The following is a 22,443-nucleotide window of genomic DNA, read 5'->3' as shown; positions in this document are numbered from 1 at the left end:
CGAGCCAGAGCCAATAAAACTTGCTCCCCCCTGACTCTCAACCAAGTTAATAACTATGGATTGAGGATGGCTTCCTATTTTTATACCCTAACCATTCCCAAGTATAGAAGAGCTTTTTCCCTAGCTCGCTTCAATGTCTTGCCCTCAGCACTTCTGGATGGTCGTTACAAGAGGCTCCCGATTAATAAGCGGCTGTGCCCTTGTGACAGAGCCGAGGTTGAGACAGCAGAGCATGTCCTTCTATTTTGCCCTATGTATAGCGTGGACAGATCTAGGTTACTGTCTCTTCCTGAAATCGTCCCTTCTGGACCTGATGGCTGTGATTTGTTTGTGCATTGCCTTGGGGATGTCTCCTCGTACATCACCTCTCAGGTTTCCAGGTTTTTCTTGAGAGCTGTGATCATTAGAGGAGAGAGCTGTAACCTTCCTTACTTGGGCTCTTGGTGACTGGCTGCTGTGTCCCTTTTGTACTGTTCGTGTTTTGGTCTGTGACTGTAAATAAAGTATTATTATTATAATGTCCCTGTATATATTTTATACCTATGTCTTTTGCTCTAAATTGATACTCAAATGTCAAGCAACTCTGATCTTAATCCTAATTCTTTTTTAAGCTTTTTTTTTCTTTTTAATGGAATATTAGCAGAACATACCAGACAGCACTATTGAACATAGAATGGTATGTTTCTGAAAAACCATGTATATGATTGCACGAAGAGTTCTCAGATAGATTGTGACCTCCTAGGAGGCATCAGCAAACATGAAAGGGTTGTAAATTTGAGGGGTTTGCACATAAACACCAGGATGGTTCTCAGAACTTGTTCCTACTCTGCCTGGACAAGCCGGCTGTCAGCTTGTCTAAGCAAAGCCGAGACAAAAGTTCCAAGCATAGTCCGATAGGGCTCCAATTTTGCAAGTCTCATGGCTTACACCTGGCAAGCTGCATTGCTAACTGGACGTGCACCCACGCTGGCTGGATTTTTGAGCGGCTGTCTCAAAAGGAAAACTCAGACTTCAGGAATTACACATAATGAAGCAAGCTCATCTTTCTGTTAAGAGCAACGCAAAGAGCAAATTGTAGGATTTTATTATTTATTTTCAACGAAAAGGTTTTTATTTTATAAGCACGCAAGGCTCTACCATTGTTGGGTTGGACAGTCGAAATTTAAAAAGTGATTTTTAAATGTGGTACAATCGTTTCTTGCCCAACACTTCAATAATAATATTTTATTTGAGGAGAGATTGACAGAAGTGTCAGGGCATTAGAATTTTTGGGAACCCCTTCTTGAATGAGGAGGCTATACAAGTTTTTCTTTAAAATGAACAAATAAATTAACAAGTCTAATTCAGGGGGAAATGCAACTTTTCTGACTGCTGAGTTCTTTTATTTTAAAAGCTGAGGGTGGGGGCTAAGCTGTTTTTGAATTTTGCCATGCTGCCCTCTTTCTATTAGTTACATTCTGATCCTTCAAGGTTTTCAGAGATTTACACACTATTCTATTTTGATTAGTATCAACTTCCAAGTTGAGGAGAGCATAATTGAGAATTCTGAATAGTTTAAGCCATCTAGAGTGAATATACAATTTGAAAAAGTTTGTCTATTTCAGTCGGAGCTTTAGGGAAGGCCAAAAATAAATAGATAGAACAGTAGAGGAAGATTTTCAGCTGAATCAGCTGTTCCTAATAATAGTTTAGGAAAATTATCTAAATCAGTGTACTCTTTTTATTTATTTATCAAATTTATATGGCTACCCATCTCACAAGAAGTGGCCCTGGCTGGGTACAGCAAAAAGAAAAAAGAAAGAAAGAAAGAAAGTTTAAAAACAATTTGTCAGATAGTCATATTAAAAAAAAGACTTGAGCCTTTTGCGGTTTTTATGTTATATCTTTTCTGAGTCATTATATTTTCTATTTTAATTTGCTGATGATCCCCACAATAACATGATGTGAGGATCATGTTGGTAGGAAAACATTTTTATGATGAACTTATAAAAAATAGTTCCTCTGACTACTTTTCCCCTCTGCTCCCAAAACAGCACTAAACCAAATCAAACCAAACCACCCACTCCGCATTAGTTCAACCACATTTCTGTCAACTTAATCTACTTCATGATGGGGGAAGGGGGATGCAACTCTTCACCAATTTCCCCTTCTCCAGACCTCCGGCACACATTCTCTGCATGATTTTTTTAAAAGCATCAGCACAATTCCTGAGATGGAGAAAGCTGAAAAGATGGTGCCCCTTTAAAATTTGCCGCCCACTAAATGGGTCACAGAAATATCTAAGCCTGTCTCCCTGCTTCCCTGACGGTGTCAGATCTCTCCGACAAAGCTGTCTATTGTCGGCATTGTGTCACTGTGATCAACAGTGCTCTCGACAGTTCAGTGAGAACTGACCTGTGTTCCCCCATAAAGAAAACCCTTATTTTAAAAGCTTATTATGCACATGTTAAACGGGAATTTGAGCAGTAGAGTTGTTTGTTCTGAATAGATCCAGCCAAGGTATTCATGAAAAGGGGAGGATTTGATATTACATGGGCATCTACTCAACCTCTGTCCACTTCATGACAGGATTCAAACAATACACTTCACCTTAGTGTATGTAGCTATAGTTTCAGGGGACTGGTCACAGCATTAAGGAGTTTTAGGCAGTAGCTTAAACAACTCTTCTGACACTGTGATGCTAAGAAATAAACAGGGTTCTAAGAAAAAAAAACAGGAAAATAAACAATTGTACAAATTACAAAGATTGGGTTCATGTTAGAATTAATTTAAAGGGATTACAGGGATGAATCTTCATTGGGCCCCAGAAATGTGGGGCCTTCTAAAAACGGGCTGTCTCATCACTCCCTACATATCTTTTTCCTTGTGGTCTGTCTGTTGCTTCCACCAATTTACTGTGCCTGTGCCATTTACTGTTCCTGGAGATGCTTCTGATTCTTCTCCTGCACTGCCTGACTGCCCAAAAACAAGCAGGCAAGAAAGGAAGAGCACGGCACTGATGTTAGTGGTGAAAAAGAATAAAAGCTTCAGATTTTTTTTATCTGACATAATTCCGGACATCTGGTCACCACCCCCAGCCTTAGGCTGCAGTGAGGACTACGCTGGCAGAGCGGACTGTATGACTGAGATATAGGAACAGGTACAGTTCAGAAGTGAGTTGCTCTGGTTTGGCCGAACAGATATAGGAACAGGTACAGTTCAGAAGTGAGTTGCTCTGGTTTGGCGTTAATTGGAGGTTCTACTCACCCGCCTGGATGCTTCTGCGCATGTGCAGAGGTGTTGCACGTGCGCGAGCATGAGCAAACTGGTAGTAAACCAGTTAGCAACTCACCACTGCTACAGCTATTTTGTAGAAGTGTGGAGGATAAAAAGGAAAGAAAAATAGTATTTAAAACAATAATAGTTTCTCTCTCTCTCTTTCTTGCCAAGGGAATGTCTGTCTCTCTTTTTTAAAAAAGAATAATTTAATTTGTTTTAAAAAAATAAAAAGTAATCTATATTTAGATTTTGATTCCTTCTCTAGGTACTTTTTAGCTAGGCTATATAAGTATTCTATTATATATATACAGTATATAATACCGTGGTGGCATAGTGGTTAGTATGCAGTATTGCAGACTAATTCTGCTCACTGACAGGAGTTAGATCCTGATGGGCTCAAGGTTGACTCATCCTTCCATCCTTCCGAAGTGGGTAAAATGAGGACCAAGATTGTTGGGGGCAATAGGCTGACTCTGTAAAACCACTCAGAGATGGCTTGCAAAGCACTATGAAGTGGTATATAAGTCTAAACACTATTGCTATTGTTGCCGTAGCATGAGTATATCTTGTAGTATTAAACTAGGACTATGTTTCCTTGGATAGTCCTTGGAACATGGTACAGCATTGGGACCTGCAATTTCCTTAAACGGGCTCTGGTTCATGTGACATATAATCCCCAAACCAGCTAACTATCTTATAACTATGTTATGGCAACATGTGAACTTAACCAATTCTATTTTTTTGGGGGGGGGGATTATTACATTTTCATGCCACGTGACATATGTTATACAGTTAAAAGAGGAAGGTAAAGGGGAATATGTTCTGCATTTCTGCATATTCATTTTGGAAGACAATAGAAGGAATAAGGTTTCTTTTTTTTGCTTAACCCAAATAATAAATTACTATGAACATAAAGGACAAATTTTCGACTGAAACATTTATTGGGAAAAAATGACTATGGAAATGCTACAAATATTCTAAATCAGGAATATTTATTTATTTGACTTCTTAAAAAAATGAAGATGATTTACTTTAATTTTCTTTTTCCTGGCTCTGGGAATATGTCTGAAGGTGTGGTGACATCACTGAGTCGATGCCAACAGGATTTGGATCATCCAGGTTAGGGGAAGATAGATGTTAATGGGTAAAATAGATACTTCACCTTGAAAAATCTTAAAGTACTACTAGCCACATTTTTGGTAAAAGTGGCAAAACAAAAATACTTCCAAAAATAACCATCTGGTTCCCAAAATATGGTAATGACACAAGGTACTACCAGCGTGGCTTGGTGGGTGTGGCATGGCTTGGTGGGCATGGCATGTAGGCATGGCAGGGAAAGGATACTGTAAAATCTCCATTCCGACACACTCCAGGGGAAGGATACTGTAAAATCGCTGTTCCCATCCCACTCCAGGGAAAGGTTACTGCAAAATCCCCATTACCTCCTGATCAGGAGGTAGAGAATAAATGAGGGTGAGACCAGTCAGAGATGGTATTTACCAGTTCTCCAAATTACTCAAAATTTCCACTATAGGTTCTCCAGAACTGATCAGAACCTGCTGAATATCACCTCTAGATGGCACCATTTAGAGATGCACTCAGGTAGAAAGGTAAACAAGACTTGGTACAAAACATATGTATTAGTCCAAGTTGGAGGCCCCCATGAATTCTGAATGCTTGCCTAGTCATTTCTATGTCTTTAAGAGGCAAGGAAGTGTTAGCCACCTAAGACTGCTCAAGAAACATGAAAGCCACTCCTTTTACTGATCTCCAGGGTAGTATAATAGAACAGAACAGAATAACAGAGTTGGAAGGGACCTTGGAGCTCTTCTAGTCCAACCCTCTGCTCAAGCAGGAAGCCCTATTTCAAGACAAATGGTTATCCAACATCTTCTTAAAAACCTCCAGTGTTGGAACATCCACAAGTTCTGGAGGCAAGTTGTTCCACAGATTAATTGTTTTAACTGTCAGGAAATTTCTCCTTAGTTCTAAATTGGTTCTTTCTTTGATTAGTTTCCACCCATTGCTTCTTGTCCTACCCTCAGGTGCTTTGGAGAATAGCCTGACTCCCTTTTCTTTGTGGCAGCCCCTGAGATATTGGAACACTGCTATCATATCACTCCTAGTCCTAACCAATTTCTTCCCATTCGTCTATAAAACAAGCTATATTACTCACTGTCTGACAACTCCTTAAGTGGAGACTAGATGAAAGGCCTGCTGGACCTGTTTCTATGTCATGAGTTGGGATGAGAGCCTGGGTTCAAAAATAAATGCTTATTCTCCAGAGTGTGGGAGGAGGCTGGCAAGAACTGCCTCAGCCAAAAACCCAGCATTAGTCTTATAGGCGTGAAGTAGAAGATGGACAATCCAAAAACCTAAGGGAAGGATATTAAAATAAGGAGAGATTTTATTTCTTTTAACAGCATACTATTCTTATTTAAAAGATATCAAGGTGCTGGCATATGAGAACAACAATACAGCTGCAGCATACAACTATGCTCTAACCAGCAAGCCTATTTAAAAATAGCCTAAATCCTCAGATTAGACACATTAGCTAAGCAAGCCATAGGAAATTCAGCCAACAACAGTATCACATCACAACAGCTTCAAGCAAAACGAAATAAAACAAAGGGCTGTCCTCATAAAAAAATCCTACTAATCATCCCCACATGATCTGTAAAGGCCATTCCACATGCTGGCTTAAAACAAGCTGCAACAGTTGGGCTTCAGCAGCACAAACAAGTCCATCATTGCAGGTATCGACAGAAATTGTATTCAACAGAATAATACCACATAGGATAAACAATAGGAGAGGGTTGTCCTACAGACCACAAGTACCTTCCAACACTCCATTTATGGTTACCCAGCATCCAAGATTATGATCCTGAAATTCAGTGGCAAAATGATAAACTTCAGCAACCTGATTTTTGTTGGGATGGCCAACAAGAATGGAAATGGGATAAAGTCATTTTGGTGAATCAGGTAGCTGTTATTTCTATCTTTGAAATGTCCAATCCCTTCCAGGTCCAAAACTGCACCAGGGAAATTCAATCATGATGCTGAATTTGGGAGGATTTATATGGAAATAGGAGCAACTTACCTCCAAGAATCTTTAACTTACCCCAAAAGCCAAAAACAGTATCACTATTCTTCTAGCATTATCATTGCTTCACCCAAAAGTTGAATTGAGGTACATGGCCCCTCAAATGTTTCCTGACCCTGAAATAAAGCAACCTTATCCAACCAGGTGCCTTCCAAATAGTCAATCCCAATATATGTAGACAGTTACAGATTTGGAAAGATGGAAGGAAGCATGAGGATGGGCTGAATGTAAGAATGCAGAAAAGAGCTACAGAACCAAAGTCCTCAAGGCTGCAGGCCACCTAGAATTGTTCTGTTTCATGTAGGAAGAGAACTTTATTCTATACACAGGGGGCAGTCATAATTGTGTTAGTTCATGTATTTATTTATTTTAAAATGAATGCTAAGCAAAGTGAGTTTTTGTTCTGACCTTGCCATTTGGTTCAGTGTGAACTATAGCATGCTCTCAAAGTTAAGTTGTGCCTCCTAAATCCTGAGTTATATTAGCTCATTGAAACCGGTTTTATTGTATGCTGCTCAGAATTGTGCTTCTGAGATGGTGGGTTATATAAATTTGATAAATAAATATAATGTCCGTACAGGGCCGGATTTAGATGAAAAGAGGCCCTAGGCCCGTGATGGCGAACCTATGGCACGCGTGCCACAAGTGGCACGCGGAGCAATTTCTCAGGGCACGCGAGGCGCTGCCCTGTCAGCTGGCCAGCGCGCATGCGCGCGCTGGCCAGCTAAGTTCACCTTTTTAAAAGCTATTTTTCGCCTTCCCCAGGCTCCAGAGGCTTTATAGGAGCCTGGGGAGGGTGAAAAGAGCCCCCCCGGAGGCTTCAGGGACCGTCCCTGAAGCCTTCGGAATGCTTAAAACCACCCTCCGAGCAAACCGGAAGTGACTTCAGGGTTGCTCGGAGGGTGGTTTTAAGCATTCCGAAGGCTTCAGGGACCGTCCGATGCTTCCCTGATGCCTTCGGAGCGCTTAAAACGACCATCCGAGCACACACACCAAAATCTGCAACAGAGACAAGGCTTTGATTGTGATGTCACGCCCACCTTTTTGTAGATTATGATCCAAAGATGCTATTGGTTGGTAACCATTTGCAGCAGGTCATTTTGCTCCAAATTTGCACTGTTCATTTTCAAACAAGCAGCATCAGCACTAGAAATGGAGGAAAAGTACATTCCCACCCACCCCTTTTCTACTTATGAAGGATCTGAGCATTAAAAACATTAATCTCTCTGACTCAGTAACTAGGGGTGAGGAATTCTTCCTTTTCTAGTTGCAAATATTTTGGTTGGAAGGCTTGGAAAACACTGTATCCAAAACAGAGCAATCCTTTGAACAAAAACAAGTAAAAACAGATCTTTATTTGTAGGGGTGGGGTGGGGGAGTCTGGCTTAAGAGAGCAGAAACATCCGTGTACCTTTTCCTGAACTCCATATGAGTCTTTCTCTTATTCATATCCATTCCTAAGTGGTGAGGGACTCTGAAAACTGCCTAACATAAAGTAGGGAGGAAGGATTAAGAGTATTTGGCGATTTCATTATACAGTGTATGTCCTGTGGAACAATTTCAAGAAGTCAGATTCTGAAGGACTGATAGAAGAATCTTGCTAACAGTAAGAAAAGCAGAACCAATCATTCAGAGGATCGTCACCTTAAACTGGCTTAATCCAGAAAAAAGCTATGCGGCCCTCTTTTAAGGATGCTTTTTCTCTGATTGCTGCCTTGAGCAGTGTTGGATGTGGTGACCTAACTGGTCTTTCCAACCGTAGGGATTGAACGTTCAGGGGTAACACTTAGTACAAGAATTCTTGGTTTCTAAATTAGGCTAAATCCCTTTCCTCTTTCTCTTGGACATTGTAAACATGGTTATTTTATCATGTCTGTTTTCTGTTTATTATCTTTCTTTTTATTCTGAAAGTCCATATTTAATGTTTGTAAGCTACATGAAAACTAATGCAAACTAAAGGACAATCTATCATAAATAAGATAGTGGCAATTAAATGCACTGGATTATGCTGGTATTTCCCATACAGAAAAAAAGGAATGCAAACATCTTATATATGTCTTTAAATATTCAATGCACAATTAGTGAACATGGCTTACACACGTTATATATTTATTGTCAGTAACTTCAGCCCAAGCAGACAGGCAACATCAGTTCATATGGGTTATAATAAGTAGTTGGGTTTGGAGATCTCTTTTAACTTGGCTTATATACAGTGTAATTTTTCATCACAGGCCCAAACTTGTTCCTTTACATAACACAAATTCCTTTTATTTCTTCTAAGATCTCCTGGGATTACAGGAACCTTTAATGACTGCCAGAAAACACCGTAGATCAGAGGAATGCAAAAATGGTCAGATGCCACCCAACAGATTCATGGTCTCATGCAGTCCACATCCACTTGGCTGCCTATCACAAAAATCTAATCACTGTGGGTTTTGAAACAAAATATGCCACAAGATTCTTCAGTTTCAAAGGGACTCATACTGTAAAAGCCTCTAGCCAGCAAAGGTGCCATTATTTGATGCCAATGCCCTAAAATAGTCATAACAAGGAATTTTGTTTAAAGTGTTTCTCATCAGCACCAAATATTTTACGAGTGGTACATCGCTTTCATCTTTGCAATTTAGTCAGATCTCAATGGGTAAAAACATATCTTAAAAGATTAAAGAGTACCTCTAGCATCAAATATGATTGGCTGACAGTTTTGATTGGTATTCCAGTTACACTTGAGCACCTGGCCTCCTTCTACAATCCCAGGCTGAGTAGTGTTGGCCTTTGGAGCACCCACAAGGAGAAACATCCTGCAGGGAGAAACAATGAGTGAGAAATCTGAACATTTTACTTGAAGCAGGTCAAACTGAGGTATGACCTAGTAGGTACCTCATGTAAATGCATTAATAACAGTAAAAAGAGGAGGAAAGCACATGCAATGAAAGGGCCATAACACTAAAGGTTATTTTGTAAGAGGAAGTAAAGAAGAACAACTTAGCATTTCTGACTGCCTACAATTTTCCACATTACAAGGAGATCTGCTTGCCTGCATGACTTCATCTCCAGTTGATATAGTACGTCATTGTAATTCACCAGCTGCATCTGAAAACCCAGCCCAATAGAGATTTGTTAAGTATCCTGTTTTGCTGCTTGACGGAGATTAAAGTAAATGCTCAGATAAATTACAAATCACTATTTTCCTTGATTTTTCTCGTGGAAAGACTTGTGATACTTATTTGATTGGGACCCTCATGGCCAGGGAAGGGGGGTCCAGTCGTTTTTTTAGCCTCCTTCTTTTCTTTTTAATTTCAATTCTGTCCTGAGGATTTTGTATATATTCGAACTGCTTTTTTTATTCCAAAAGACTTTCCATGCCACCATAAATATCACATCAAGCAACTGGAATTAGTAGTTGTTGGAAAACATAAGCTCGGCATTTATACTTTGTCTCCCCCAACCTGTGAAAAACATCACCCCCCAAAAAAAGAACAAAAAAAGGAGAATTGTAGGTTTTTAAATACCCAATGCATATAACAAAGAATACTTGTCAACCATTTCGGATGCAACATGCAACTTAAAAACAATCAAACATATGCAGCTCACGCCCTTTAAACTGGAATGCTAGAATACCTAATAACTGCAGCTGACCTTGATACCATAGTAAATAAGTAAGGGCTAGGATCTGGGAGGTTTGTGTAACTAATTGCTTTGTGTATTGATCCCATGCTAAATGTTGAGAAGTAAGTATAAACAGGTATAGTATAAAGCCCCTCTTCCTCTTACATCTGAGGTGATATTCAGCAAGTTCTGACCAGTTCTGGGGAACCGGTAGCGGAAATTTTGAGTAGTTCGGAGAACCAGTAAATACCATCTCTGACTGGCCCCGCCCCCATCTATTCTCTGCCTCCCGAGTCCCAGCTGATCGGGAGAGAATGGGGATTTTGCAGTAACCTTCCCCTTGAATGGAGAGGAAATGGAGATTTTCCTTCTCCTGCCATGCCCACCAAGCCATGCCCACAGAACCGGTAGTAAAAAAATTTGAATCCCACCACTGCAATACATGATATCTTAAAATCCCTAAGTGATTGATCTTTCTAATGTAACATTTGGCTCACTTGTGACTTATTCAGTACTTATATGCCTTCCAAACAAATGGACATTAATTCCCAGAAGTCTTAGTACTAAGCCAGGCTAGCTAGGAAATATTAGCAGCTCAAATTGGCTCCATGTTCCTGAAGACAGCAATTTGAAAATTTCGAACTGCAAGACTGTGAAAGAAAAGAGGCACCAAGGAGAATTTTACCTGATTGTTAGGTCATTTGGAAAAACAAAATATTTCCATGAGCCGTATTTGAGTAAGCAACTGGTATTTTCTTAAGTAGTTTTGTAGCCTCATGAGAACTAAATTTTATTGAATGTGACATATTAAAGTTGTCCAGCATCTTCCCCCAGAAAATTACACTTAAACTCAAACAAAAATAAAATACTGGCAACTATTAGCTTAAACTGTTTATGCTGAGGGAAAGCTTATCTGGTGTTTCCCCTCTCAAATATTGTAAAAAGCAGGTATATTTTCCTTAATTCACAATGTTATTGTGCACAATATTCCACAGAAACATTCCAGCCATTAACTCATATATAATTTTAATATTTTGTTTCTAATATTTTGTTTGAGATCATGTTATAATAGTTTAATATATATATATTTTTAAAAGGAATGTGTGCCTTCAAATCAATATTGACTCCTGGTGACTGCCTGGACACATTCCTTCTTCCTAAGGCTGAGAGAGAATGACTGGCCAAAGATCACCCAGCTAGCCTGTGCCTAAGGTAAAACTAAAACTCATAGTGTCCATCAGGCTCAAGGAACCAAAAATGACGAGGTGATTTTCTCAAATGAGTTTCTTTATTGCTGCTTACCCTTGCCAGATTAAAGGACTCTTAATGTAAGGGTTGGACAGCTGCATGCTGATGCTGCAGAATAAAGTAAGAGATTGTGGCATATATCAATATAAGAAGGGAATATATCCAACAAGAATGAGGATTTTTTCCTTTCCTTTCCTCAAAAATCTGAGAAAAAAAGATATTTCACTGATATCACTTCTGTTGCTATTCTTGAAAATGGTATCCACACCTGTGCTGCTACCAAATGCTAATTAGTACTATTTTTTTCTTTAGTATATTTTACTTTAAGATGTGTTTATCCATCCCTTAGGAACACAGATGAGATTTTAAATATATGTTTATTTCTCACTATCTTAGAATAAATTTTAAAGAGTTTTTGAAAATCTAAGCTGCTGCTTCTGTGAACGTGGAATAATGATATCTAAATTAGTGTTTCTTAAATGTTTTTCTCTCAGGACTACTGTTTACGGTTAAAAATTATGGAGAAACCAAAGACCTTATGCATTATATTTTTCATATTATAAATTAAAACTAATGCTGCTACCATTTCTCACTACTGCTTGATAGGCTTTTAATATTGCATTATTTCTCAACATAGGCTGCAAAATAATTTTGATTTTGAGGAATGAGAGTGTCTTGTGAGATCTCTAGGGTCATAGAACCATACTTTAAGAAACAGTGTCCTAAAAATTGCTGAATTTAAAAAAACTGAAAATGTAGCTTCTATGTGTGCAACTACCAAAAGAATTTCAACCGTATGTGCATCTTGCTTCTTTGGATTGCTGCCTTATCTTAAATCTTGATTACTGCATTTTTTAAATGTCTTGGTTGAAAACTTGCTGGTATCACTGAGGAAATATTATGAACTACCCGCTGAAGATAAAGCAATTCCTTAAAAAGAAAAGGAAAGGAAAGCTAAAAGGTTGATAAGTATGATTGGCTATTCAGTCAGATATGAAAAGGGATAATGTCCTGGTGAACTTCATATGTTTAGAAATATCTCCCATGTATTTTAGGAATGTGACTGTGTCAGTTGAGGGTGGGATGATCATAGTACAGACTGCATGTTGTCTGGCGTTATGAAATGCTGACTAAATGTGGGAATAGGGTGTTACAAAACATCAGCAAGAACTAAAGGGAGATAAGAGTCATGAATTTGAGATGGGCAGCTGTATAAATCCAATAATTGCATAAATAAAATCCTTAATCACATTTGTTTCTATTATTTATTCTAGTGGTACAGTATAACTCATCTGGCCATTAAAAATAAACAAGCACGGTGGATTTATATTGCAATTTTCAGTCAAAGCAATCTCTTGCAGGGTGATGGTTAAGACTTATAGGAAGAACTAGCCCTTGTTATTATGTTTTTTTCTTAAAACAGTAAACTGACTTTAATGAGCTTGAGAGCTATCCTAAATGTTCAGTATGATGAATGGTTGGAGATTATGACCACGTTACAGATACTTAGCTATTCCTAGCCTACCTATTGTCTCATAATTTTTAAGCAACATCAACACTGGAAATTCCTAATGCTGGAAAAAACCAAGGTGACAAGTACACATCTTGTTTAGTAATATTATTCTCATCCTTCTGTCATTTTCACTAATTAATCAACAAAGGCTAAAAGCGATCCTTGGATCGCCAACATGATCACCAACATCCGTTCACAGATATGGCACAAGAAGGAGGAGGAAAGGAAAATGCCCAGAGCAAGTAAAAGTAAATGAAACCTAGTGTTTGGGCTACTGCCAAGTATTTAGTTTATTAACTAAAGGACTTCTTTCAAATCAAACAACCATGTTGTTATCATAAAGCAATGAGCAGTGGTTGTGATGCTTCAGACAACAAAGCTTTGATGTTACTGTAGGAGTGAACCGCAAGACAAAATTCATCAGTCAATTCCACTGCATAAACCGTGCTGAAGAGAATACAAAAACTGTGTAAAATTTAACAGTATAACTATTCTCAGTAATCCAATGCCAGTCCTGCTCTTTGAAATCTCAACTCCAGATGTTAAACATGAATAAGTGGTTCGCCTACTGAATTTTCAACTTATCTAGTATTACTCTCTGGCCATCTTTCAAAAACTCTTTTTGCTACTATAAGTTGCTTGACTTGGGCATGTAAAAACTGTCCTATGTTTTAATAGATCCCAGTCTTTTCAAATGGCTTTTAGTTATTTGAACAAGTCTTCTCTTCCTGGTCTCAGGATCCAGGAAGTATATACCTAAAAAGAGATTTTTACTATTAAAAATAATTATAGAAGAAACTATCCTAAGAGTATGTATTTGATGTGTCTGGAGCATAATTAATTTAAACAATACAGTTAAAATGAGATCTTCTAATAATACAGGGGAGCAATACAATCCAGCAATAGACTGAAACAATTATGCAAAAATTACAGAGGTCTTCCAAAAAATCGTGAATGGTTCATCAAAGTTAAAAAAAAGAGTCACTAATACAGCAAAGATATTGGTACAGTACAGAATCAGTAAAAATATGGTTATGTGTGTTGATTAAAACTAAGCCAACATAATTTGCAATCTGCCAAGCCAAAAATATTCCAGAATGGTCTACATAATCCATAAATACATTTTTTTAAAAAATATTTTAATATGCTACTATTTATATTTGACAAATCTATGCTACCATTTACTCATCAGTATATTTTAAGTTTCCTGCATTTCCTCCCCTACTTCTATTTCCCAGGATTTTTGAAAGACAGTAAAAGAACTGAGAATGCTTCAGCAATTATTTACATAAGTTCCTAGTATATTCTATTCCATGCAACTAAAGCCCAGTTCAAATCAAATTTATTAGATAACGTTTTAAACTGCACAGTTAACAGTCCTATAACTATGTATACAAACTACAAGTAGGATTAAATTTATTACACAGAACTCTGACACTTTACAGGACTAAAACCTAAAAGGAATTTTAATGTAAATAAAATCCTGTTTGAACAACATTAAATCAGAAGTGCACATCATGTGAATCGATCCAAATAAGCACTTCCCACACATATCACTTAAATGAAGTTTCCAGAAAAAGATCCTTTGTGTTTGCAATGACTTTCATGTCTATGAAGGTCTATGCTAATACAGGATAGGGGTTCCAGGAGGTTAATACCCAAACAGCGGGCGACACCTAGGAGTAGATCCTTCTCTGTGATGGGCCCAACCCTCTGGAATGACCTCCCCCCAGACATTCGAACTACCACCGACCTCCGCTCCTTCCGGCGAAAGTTAAAGACTCACCTATTTCAATCAGCTGGCCTGGCACTTTCTTAGTTTTACCTCCCGGGGATTTATTCTATTTTAATTGGGTTTGGGGTTTTAATTGTGATGTTTTTAGGATTAGAATATATTTATTTCTTAGTACAGCCTATCTCCCCCTCCAAATGTATCTTAAATGTATTTTATTATTATGACTGGTTTTATTTGTATTGACTGTACACCGCCCCGAGTCCCTTTCTGGGAGAGGGGCGGTCTAAAAATCTAATTTAAAGAAAGTAATTTAAAAGAAAGATTCCATATTGTTTTGTTTCCATTTTACTGACTCAACATTGCCTCTGCACTAGCTGTTTCAAAACTAAGATTATCCTGTAATGTAAACATGATCAACACTGTATATACAGTCCCATATTTTCCAATGCAATCATGGACCATTAAGTGCAGGTGTTAATACTAATCCCTTAAAAAGAAGGAAATACATGTAATATTATATAAAAGTGGGTGTAAAATAATGTGAAATAATAAAACAGCAAGGTCTCTTAAAATATAAATCAACCTCAGAGTAAAAGAAATCATATTATCTTTATCTTACTCAAAAAAAATGCTAAAAGAAGATCTGAACCATTTTCTTTCTTTTGTTCTTTTCCTTTGAACACAAATTCAAATTTACACAGTGGGAAAATTTGTATAAGTCGTCATACTAGGATAGACAAAAGAACCAGAACAAGACCCAAACCCCAATCCTTAAACTTGCCAAAATTGTTACTGACATCAAACAGAATTAAGTCAGATTTACTGTAATTTATAGAATAAGCAGACATTAAACCAAGTTTATGAATCAATTAAATGAAATGGAAATATCTTGGTCTATTCTAAGAGACAGTGTGGATAAAAATTGATAATTTTTGTAAAAAAATCAGATTTTTAAATTTTAAATTGGATATTTTAAATTTTTATCATATTTATTTTAATAAATGCTATTGGAATAAAAATCTGTCTAAAGATAGTTTTCTATTTAAGATACATTAATAATTTAGTTTATTCAGCATGAAATGGAGCTTAGTTATGTAGCTGTATATTCTGCAATACTTACATTTTTGATAAACTCATTCAATGAATCCAAGCTCTGCAAGCTGAGATAATATGCATTCTAAAGAAGAAACCTTCATTTTGTTTGCAAATACTAATATTAAACATTCTAACTATCAGCAAGAATGAATCCTTACATTTAAAGAGCACCTGTCATTTCAGATCCATCATGGCACTGCCTGTTAGTGGGCATCCACTCACCTGCTGCCTGCCACGTCTCTCACCTTGTTGTGTCACTGCTGCATCACCAGCCGTCCCATTAAAGTGAATGGGACTGTCAGTGAGTCAACAGTGGGTCCGGGGAGGAGCTGCTACGGGACAGAGATGACAGTTGCTCTTTAAAAATTATGATTTAAATTGAGTTGATTTAAATCAAGCCTTTTTACTAGTGATTTAAATCATGATTTAAATTGACTTGATTTAAATCAAATCCACTCTGCTAAGAGTACAATCCTATATATGTTCATTCATGTGAAAGTTCATTGAATTACAGATATGTGAATACAGGGTTACAACAGCAGGAACTGTTGTTTGAACAGAACCAATGATAAAGTTTGGGTAGGAAACAAATAAGGTATAACAATGTATTCAATGGTCAGTAGAAGAGCATTAAAATACACAAAAAGTAATTTTCCTAATACACATCTACCAAGAATGTTACAATTGCAATGGAGACATAATTAAAGCATCTTAAAAGCACTCAAGATAAATAAAACCCAATCTATGCTATAATCTTTATATTTCTATTTTGGATGTTTTTTATAAGGAGTAAAAATACATAAATGAGTAATATACTTTCCAGAGAACGTTAGTATTGGAAAATACATAAATATACAGGTAGTCCTTCACTTACAACCATTGAACCCAAATTTTCTGTTGGTAAGTAAGATGTTTCTTAAGAAAATTATGCCCGTTTTACAAACTTTCTTGCCACACTTGGTAAGCGAATCACTGCAGTCGTTAAGTTAGTAACATTGTTGTTAAGTGAATCTGGCTTCCCCATTGACTTAGCTTGTCAGAAAGTCGGCCACACGGTCTTGGGACACTGCAACTATCATAAATATGAAAGAGTTGCCAAACATCTGAATTTTGAACACATGACCATGGGGATATTGCAATGGTCATGTGAAAAATGGTCATAAGTCACTTTTTCAATGCCGTTGTCACTATACAAAGTGTTACAAGTCGAGGACTACCTGTATACGTAATTTTATAACGTAAACCGATGAAAACCTATTGAGAAGATAAACCCGCAGTATTTAATAGTGTTCAGATTAGGGTAGAATCCATTACTGGTTTATAATCTTGAATGTAGTAATTGAGATTCACCTCAAAGAGGAATATAGCCTCAATTGTCTTTAATGAGATATTATCCCATAATAATGCTCTCACTAGGTTTATTATACAGTTGCAGTTGTATTGTAAACAATTTAATGATGCACTGTGATACTTTGTAAGCCATTTCAAATGAATGTGTTTCAGAAAAATGAAACAAGGATTTTCATAAATAAACACTTATTTAATTATATAACAGTCCAGATCATCAGATACTCATATTTCTAAATGTTTTACATATATTGTAGTTATGCTGCCTGGAGTTCTTGGGTAGTCAGCAGTAAAACTAGTTTGACAAATAAAACAAAAAACAATCAGAATAGAGCAGAAGCAGTTAGCTATTTAATAGTTAGAGGACAAACTACAGTACTCAATGTTTAGGAGGCTAAATGCTATAGCAACCAACATGTCACCTCACTACCAGATGGAGGCAGAAATGTCCAGCTATCATTTTCTATAGTTTTATGGATTTTTCAATGATTTTTTTTAAAGGTCTTTAAAGGTTTGGCTAACATGTGGTCATTTACACATTTCTCTTTTTCCATTTCCATAATAAGGAATTCTAATCTTTTGATTTGGAAACACAATTTTTGAGGCCAAACAAAGTGCATTCAAAGGCTAGATATTTTATTTGTTTGTTTGTTTATATGCTGCCATCTCATAGAAATGTAAGTCCGGGTGATATACAATATATAGATATGGCCCCATACTCCAACCATGGGGTTGCTGGTCTTTACAGCTTTTAACCAAAGGATTGGTTCGTGCTTTTTGGTTTGTTTTAAACCCTTTCACAATACAGTGTTTCTACAATACTCACCACAGAATCCCTGTTTAGAGGTGTCATATCAAAAGTTAGGTAGAAAATATTGACCAGATTACCTCAATTAATTAAACAAAAAAAATGTTACCCTGGAATGAAATAGCAAAACCTTCAGAGATTTTTTTTTCATTAGGCATGCCTTTGTTAGAACAAGCCAAAAGGTCACAAACAGCATGCAAGCTTTTGAGCTCTATAGACTTCATTGGGATTGGGAAAGAAGCAAAGACGTTCCAACATGACCAATGAAAGAGATTGGACAGCTCATCTCAGAGCACCTCTGAACTACCAGTGAAGGCACTGGTTAATTACTTCATTTGTAATTATATTTCTACCACCAGGAACAAGAGCAGGGGCAGACATTTTCTGCTTCTGGAGGAAAAAGCTGATTCCTTCCTTTGATGCCACTTTACATAAATACGCCAACTGGATCTGTGACAAGAGTCATATCATCATTAGGCTCCGTAAGATTACCACAGAAATGGTAGCTAGCTAGTATTTCTCTCCCAGGACTCTTACTATTTATCCAGATATAAAGGGGGGAGGGGATATTTTTTTGTTAGCACCAAAGATTCACCTTTCAGATCTTTTAGATTATGTAAATGGGGACTGTGCTTTCCTATATCTTAGGGAACATAATATTTTGGCTCAGTTCCTTTAAGAGATGAACATTAAAGACTGGCAATACGATAGTATCCTAAAGTGGTGATAGCCTAACTTAAAACAACCTGGGAAAGGTTTTTAGTGGACTGAGCTTAGTTCCCTAATTCATTTATTACTTCTTCTGGTGTGCTACCTGAATAAAGATATAATACTAAATAAAAGATAAAAATAAAATGGAAGCAGTATGTTCCATACCATAATTGGGTTGACCAGGTTGCCCTGACCAAAAAAACACTTAATCTTTCCCCTGGTATAGCTGACAAAGGGAGGAGAGCCTGTGGCCTAGAGGTTAACACATCTACTTAATATGTAAGTAGCCCAGGTTCGAATGCCAAAAGGGTATGGCTAATTGATAAGAGCTAAATAGCTTGAAAAAGATCTATACTAGTCTCCCTTTATTTCTTTGTTGGTAAAATGTACATTCAACACTTAATAAAGTAGTAGTTCACTGGGTTGTCTGAACCTAGCCATTTTGGTTTATCAACCAACTGTTTATGGCTGAGTGCTTGATGAGCCAGAGTAATTTTGCTTGATTCTGTGAATCACAGCTTATTATGTGAGAAACTAGCACTTATTTCTGGTATCAATGTATGTTTGAACAGAGGCCCAGTTATCGAGAGATGATAAAATGTTGATTTTAATCTATCAAAGGAAATCCAAAGAAAGTCCAGTTGCCTTCTGTGGAAAAAGCAAGCTTGGAACATCCATGGCTTTGGATGATTAAGAGTCTCCATAGATAGGGATTGCATTCATGGTTCCTTTTTAATGTTCAACAGTATTTTCTGAAAATATATAAAACAAAGATAAATCCCCTAGGATCAGTAGGATTTAAATATAATATTGCACTTAGGACTTTTCCCTACTTCCATCTAGTAATGGCACAAACATGACTGGTAACATATTTTTTTCTGCTATATCTCTACATCCCATTCCCAACCCATGAATAAGGTCTTCAGCTGGATAAATAGTAGCTTCTTGTTATTCTGTCAAGGTCCTGGGGAAGCTTAAGGTATAGGTTTTGTCACTTATTGCCATGGAGAGAAGTCAGGTGACTGCATGAGTTAAAGCACAGGCAGGATAGGACTCAGCAATGGAAACAATCATTGTTGGGCTGCTTCTGCTGTTTGTTTTCTGACTCAAATACTGTACTTGGACTCAACAACCAGGGAAAACTCTTAGAAATGCAGATCTAGGCTAAAAGTTACTCCTAGGATACTTACGGGGGAGGGGGGCGGATATTGGACAGCAAATCGTATTGTATGACCATATCAGCAAATATAGTCATTGCACACAGAAACATAATTACACTCAAAATATTACCGGTACTCCTCGTTAAAATCTTCACTTCAAACACTGAACTAGTAAGAAATTCTATTCTAATCAAAAAAATACTCCAAGGGGCATAAGAAGTTAGCAGTAATTATGGAAACAGAAGCCTAAGGAAAATATCTCAATTTTTCCTGGGGCATCGTCTTCCCCACTTTTTCATTACTTTGAACTTTTTGCCACCATAATCAAAATGAAGCACTGTCAAACAAATTAGAATTTACTGGATGAGAGTGCTTTGAGTGAAAACAATGTTCAGTGAGGCACCAGCTTTATAAACTGAAAGAGGTTTTTTATTGTGTTTACACATGATTCCTGTCAAAGGTTCAAATATTCAAAGAAGCATTGCTGAGAAACAGTTCTATTCACGGAGTATTGTTTTTATTTTCAAAGGCCTTTTTATTTTTCCTTGTTTGGGAGCTTATTGCTCCCCCCCCTTATAACGAAGCACAAAATGTATTATTATTTCATCAAACCAATATAAGTAAGTGAATCATTCAATGTACAGTAATTGCAATACTGTCCTAGCCTCAGATACACACGTTGTTGTTTTCTTTTTCAAAACTAAGCATCTGGTACTTTAGGATTTGTTGTCACATTTCAGAGCATAGAGTAAATTGTATACAAATTATTTTGAATAAAAAGTGCTTTTGAATGTAAGTCCTTAAGTCAGTAGAGCAAAACATTAGTCACATCTTCTATGTGTTTTACAGCATCCAATCACTCTTCACCTAAGCACAGCTATCTTTCCCAACTACAAAGACTATTTGTTCTACCCACTGGATAAGAAGACTTCAATCTACAAAGAGTATTTGGATTTTACCAAATCGTCTTATTTCTGCTTCTCTGTAAGGGGAAGGGAAGCCTGCATTCCCATACCATTACCTGGGAGCAAACTCCATTGAAATGGGTGGGATTACAGTACTTTACCTTCTCTCCCAAACAGAGCAGTGCTTATCCTTAAGGCTGAAATATGTTCCGTTCAAAATGTAGGCAAAGGATCTTAATGAAACAAAGATTAATCTGGTTTGACAAGAAGGGTGCTTGGTCTCAGGAGAACACAGGTAGTCCTCGATTTACAACCGTTCATTTAGTGACCATTCAAAGTTACAACGGCACTGGAAAAAAGTGACTCATGACCATTTTTCACACTTATGACTGTCGCAGCATCCTCATAATCATATGATTTACATTCGGATGCTTGACAGCTGACTCACATTTATGACAGTTGCGGTGTTCCCAGAGTCATGTGATCCTCTTTTGTGCCCTTCTGGAAAGAAAAGTCCACTGGGAAACTGATTCACTTAAGGACAGTGCGATTAATGTAAGAACTGCACCATTAGCAAAATATGGCGAGAAACGAAGCAAATCCACTTTAAACAATTCACCAATTTTGGGTCCATTGGGAGTCGTAATGGCAAATGGAAAAAAAATCTACATCTGATTTGCCGTTTAGACCCTTGCTAATCTAAATCGCCCGGCAATTCCTTTCAAAGGTAGATCCTATCCAAGCGCAGCCGCGCTCAAGAGGGACCGAAGCGGATCCAGTTCAGTTCCCTTAAAGAACTTTCCTGGAATTTCGGCCCAAAGTGCTCTAGCGCTATATAATATACTAAAAAGAAGGAGCTCTGGGAATCGGCGGAGATTTTTTAGCGTTTGCAGCGGCGCTTTGCAAGGGACGCGCCTGGCAAGAAAGAGACTTACGAAGAACGGTCGGGGGCGAAGAAATCCACCGCGAAGCCGAAGTAACTGCCGTCGGAGCCCGTGTATACAGTCGGGCTCTCCGCGTCCAGGTTGAAGGCACACCCCGGCGCTACTAGGCGACCGGCGAAGAATAGCAGATAGAGCGCGACCATGGTGAGCCCAGGAATGCCCAGCTGATGCCCCAGGGAAGGTGTGTGTGTGTGTGTGTGTGTGAGAGAGAGAGAGAGAGGGGGGGGGGGAGGGCGGATCTTCCCGGATTTCTGATTGCCCGCCGCCGCCTCCCCCTATGTCTATCAGATGCCCAGCAGCGGAAGAGAAAGCGGCCGTGGCAACGCCGAGCAGAGGCGGCGGAGGGAAGGGAAAACAAAACCACCAAGCCACCCGACCTCCTCTCTGACGGACTGCAAAATACTCCTAGCCCAGCCCGCCAGCCGGCCTCAAGCACTTCCTTTTTTGTTTTCTTCCCTGTTTTCTTCCCCGGACGGGTATGAGGACGTGGGCGGAGAAATCAGCAGCAACCGCCGCCGTCGCCAGCTCTAAACGCGGCCGATCCGCCCCCTTCGTGTTTTTTTTTTCCCAAAGAGGAGGAGGGCGAAAAGAAAGCGAAGGAACGAAAGGCGTCGCGTCGTGGGCTCTGCGGTCGCTGAAAGGGGACGGGCGAGCGCTGGTGCCGGAGGGCTGGAGGGGGAGGGAGGGGAGAGCCGGCTGGGGTCACCCTGAGGTGCTTGTATGTATGTATGTATAATATATACACTCATGTATATATTATACATACATGTATAATGCATGCATGCATGTATATATGTATAATATATACACTCCGTGTGTTAGGAGGCTGGAGGAAGTCTCCAGGATGGCTGGGCCGAGAGCTGCGCGCTTTTAAACAATGCTATATTAATAGGATACACTTATAATAATTCGGTGTGTGTGTATGTTTGCGTGCGGACGGAGCCTTGCAGGACTTGGGAATTGGAAGAGCAGGATTCTGAGCGCGATTTAGGCATGCGCGGAGCAAC

At 38.3% G+C, this 22,443-nt stretch overlaps 1 protein-coding gene across 1 annotated transcript in view; it reads right to left on the bottom strand.

Annotated features, from left to right (window-relative positions):
- Nucleotides 1-21,628, bottom strand: part of ITGAV (integrin subunit alpha V) — an 82,158-nt gene extending 60,530 nt beyond the window's left edge. The window contains exons 1-2 of the mRNA XM_081942934.1: nt 21,428-21,628; nt 9,035-9,162 (exon numbers count right to left, since the gene is read on the bottom strand). Coding sequence (XP_081799060.1) covers nt 9,035-9,162; nt 21,428-21,579 — 280 coding nt within the window. The 5' untranslated portion in view covers nt 21,580-21,628. The remainder of the gene's footprint in view (nt 1-9,034; nt 9,163-21,427) is intronic.
- Between the last annotated feature and the right edge of the window lie 815 nt (nt 21,629-22,443).

Source organism: Natrix helvetica (genome assembly GCF_964273705.1).
Source record: "Natrix helvetica genome assembly, chromosome: 1".
NCBI lineage: Eukaryota > Metazoa > Chordata > Lepidosauria > Squamata > Natricidae > Natrix > Natrix helvetica.
The sequence above is the reverse complement of the archived record's forward strand: the minus strand, read 5'-3'. Positions and strand labels throughout refer to the sequence as shown.